Source organism: Brassica rapa, chromosome A08 (genome assembly GCF_000309985.2).
Source record: "Brassica rapa cultivar Chiifu-401-42 chromosome A08, CAAS_Brap_v3.01, whole genome shotgun sequence".
Lineage (NCBI taxonomy): Eukaryota > Viridiplantae > Streptophyta > Magnoliopsida > Brassicales > Brassicaceae > Brassica > Brassica rapa.
Genome location: NC_024802.2, coordinates 3,839,640 through 3,843,448, shown reverse-complemented (window position 1 = coordinate 3,843,448; position 3,809 = coordinate 3,839,640). Strand labels below are relative to the sequence as shown.

Genomic DNA, 3,809 nt, shown 5'->3' with positions numbered 1-3,809 from the left:
TGTTAATTTCGAAATTAATAAAAAAATAAATAAAAATGGCAATTTTGTGAATAATTCAAAAACATAAGGATAATATGGAAATTTTATTGATGAATAGTATGGACAAAAAAAAAGGGGTTGGTTTTGGGTTTGACTTGAAAATATGGGTTGGTTTTGAAAAACACCCTTTTGTAACAGAAACTATTAGCTCTCTCCCTTAATCATTCTCTTTCTCTTATTTCTAACAAACAGACACAACAATAAACTGTCTCTCTCTCATGGAATCAACGAAGAAGCAAGTATCGTTGGAGGTGCTTCCATGGTTAGTTGTTCACAGCGACGGAACGTTAGAGAGACTAGCCGGAACCGAGGTTTGTCCACCCGGTTTAGATCCAGAAACCGGCGTACTATCGAAAGATATCATCATCGATCCGAAAACCGGTTTATCAGCCCGAATCTACAGGCCTGACTCGATTCAACCCGGTCAGAAACTTCCAGTCGTGCTCTATTTCCATGGCGGTGCATTTCTCATCGCCTCCGCCTCCCTACCCAATTACCACACCAGCATTAACAAACTAGTCGCTCAAGCCAACATCATCGCTGTCTCTGTCAATTACAGGTAAATTAATCCAGTTTAAGTTAACTTATTGAACCAAGGTTTACTAGTTCGGTCGGTTTAAGACCTCTAACCCGAATATACTTAACCAAACCGATCAAAATCAAATTAAATAGAAAATATGGTTTGATTAACTGTAAAATCGTACTAAACTATAATAGATATGATTTTAATATACTAACTAGATTTTGATCCGCGCTTAAAAGCGCGAATTTGTTTTCAAAATTAAATATATATTTAAATGAATTTCTACATAATATATATAGTGTATAGGTTTATGTATATTTATCCGAAACCGCGAACTAAATTGTAGCAAACCGAAGAAGAAAAACGAAACCTACATTAAACTGACTTTCATAAATAATCGAGCAAATCCTATATCTCTAGAACCAAAAAATAGAAACCAATATTGAAACATTGAAATTGTACGAAAAAAACATTTTATTTTTGAAAATGATTTAACTCCTTTTAGTAGGAATACATATGTAGTTTATTGACGAATTAAGATATAAGCATTGTTTTCATATTTGATTCGGACCTGCAATTGGACCAGTAAACTGGTGGCCATATATAATATGGACTGCCTTATATTCTTCATGTAATATTCTATCATGATTATACCAACTGATATGTTTCCACAAAATTCAGATTTAAGGAAAACCTATTAATTAAAAATCCGATAAAACCGAAAATCATGACATTAACCCGTGAACCGACACAGGTTGACCCGATAAAAACCTAGAAAATTTTGATAATATTTTTAAAAAAATTAATTATAATTCTCATATATTTTATAATAATACGCAAAACTTAAAAAACTATTTGATTTGTCATTTATACGTAAGATTTGTGTAGATGAGAATGGGGCTTACCAATTATAAATGAAAAAATCTTCAATAATTTTAATGATATTGTGAATTCGCTAGCATATTCTCGTTTAAAAATATTGTAAATTATATGATTAGCTCATAGAAGGAGTAAAAATAGGTGAATGATAAGGTATATAATGTTATTGAATATTGAGTTACTTATTGTTAGAGATAAATAAGGGAATACCAAAAAATATTAATGTAATGAAAGGGTCCAACAACCTTTTATAAGTAAATTTTTTTAGAATGTTTCTCTTTTAATAGTATAGACTAGATCTTGACCCGTGCTTCAAAAGCGTGGGTTTTTTACAATCAAAAGTTTAATAATGTTAATGATTGTTGTATGTTATTATGCTACAATATTGAATTATATCAAAGCATAGAATTTTATAAAATTATATGATTTATGAATTAATTTATTTAAAATTTTGTATGTATATTGTTATGTAACTCTCTCCTAGGTCCAAACATTTTTTCTAGTTCGAATAAAAACCGATCCAAATATACATGTTCGGTTCAGATCCAAGTCTACGGCAAAGTATCTATTGAGTAAATTTCAGACCCGCAGTGTCGGTTTAGGTTTGGATTCTACAGAGATCTGAACCGGTACCCTGAGTATCTAAAATGTTTTGTGTATATTAATTATATTTTTCTGTTTTGAATATGTCTTCGGTATCACAATTATTCTTTTGTGTTTCAGGTTTGATTTTCGGTTAAGTTTCAGATTTCAAATAAAATGTTAGATTTTTAGAAACAATTTCGTGTATACACATAAAATTTTGAATATAGTTAAAAAAACTTTAAAGTATTGTCATTTTTCTATACGTTATGTTTTACATAAAAGTTTTACATTCTGTGTATACAAAAGTTTGGTTCATATAATATGTTAATATAAATGTTGTAAATCAGTCTTTATGTGGATCGGATAAATGATCATCATAACTGACAATAAAAACTAAATCTAAATACTATCTTTCTGGTATTTGAAAATAAATGCTATTATAATTATTTTATGTTAATAAGCACAAAATCTGGTCACATAATCTTTTAGTTTGGCACAAATATTAAACATATTATGTGAAATTGATTAATTAAGGTGATATAAAATATATCATTCTAATGAAAGGGTCCAACAACTTTTCATAAATAGATTTTTAAAGATTGATTCATTTTTAATGGTATAGATTAATATTTGAAATAAAAAAATTGCATAGAATCAAATTAATACTAGAAAAAATCTGAATAAGTTGATTTTGTTTTGTTTCGGTTTGACATTATTTCTTGTTTTGTTCAGTCTGTTCCGTTCATACAAACAAAATTAAAATTAGAAACAAATAGTGATCTTTAGGAATAATGATATGATTATATTTATTTTTGACACGTAGAAATGAATTTCGGTTTATTCAATTTAATTCTGTCCGGTTACATAACACCGTTTTGGTTCGCTATTTTGAAATTTATAATGATAAGTCCAAACGGTTTATAAACGACTTCGGTTTGGTTATTTTTCAGCAACGTTTTATTTTCATCTTTTTAAATAATTTGGACAGACTAGCACCAGAACATCCACTTCCTACAGCGTACGAAGACTCATGGAACGCACTCCAAGGGGTTCAAGCCGGAAACGAGCCATGGATCAACGACTATGCTGATTTCAACCAGTTCTTCCTAGCCGGAGACAGCGCTGGAGCTAACATCTCGCACCACCTCGCGTTCCGAGCCAAACAATCAAACCACACTGTTAAAATCAAAGGCATCGGAATGATCCACCCATATTTCTGGGGAACACAGCCGGTCGGCTCGGAGGTCACAGACGAAGCGAGGAAACAAATGGTGGACGGATGGTGGCGATTCGTGTGCCCGTCCGATAAAGGATCCGATGACCCATGGATCAATCCGTTTGCGGATGGGTCGCCGAATCTTGAAGGGTTAGAGTGTGAGAGAGTGATAATAACGGTGGCGGAGAGAGATATATTGAGAGAAAGAGGAAAAATGTATTACGAGAAATTGGTGAATAGCAAATGGAGAGGCAATGCCGAGATTATGGAGACAAAAGGGAAAGATCATGTGTTTCATATATTCGAGCCTGATTGTGATGAAGCTAAGGAGATGGTACGCCGCTTGGCTTTGTTTATAAACCAAGTCGAAGCTTGAAATCTGTTTTCGTGCAATTTTTCTCTGTTATTACATGGCTTTTGACAATAATGTTGCTGTGTTCTCTTTAAAGCTGAATTACCCCTAATATTGTGACGTGAGTTTGAAAGCAGCATCTGCTCTGCGTTGTAGCTGCACTGTATTGTACTTGTACCGATGAGTGAGAGAAAAACAAGATCCATACTTTAAAA

The 3,809-nt window shown here is 32.2% G+C and overlaps 1 protein-coding gene across 1 annotated transcript; it reads left to right on the top strand.

The window, feature by feature from the left end:
- On the top strand, nucleotides 1-3,809 carry LOC103833074 (probable carboxylesterase 2). Its single transcript, XM_009109174.3, has 2 exons — nucleotides 1-598; nucleotides 3,015-3,809. Exons 1-2 carry the CDS (start codon nucleotides 258-260, stop codon nucleotides 3,616-3,618), a joined length of 945 nt encoding a protein of 314 aa, XP_009107422.1. The 5' UTR covers nucleotides 1-257; the 3' UTR covers nucleotides 3,619-3,809.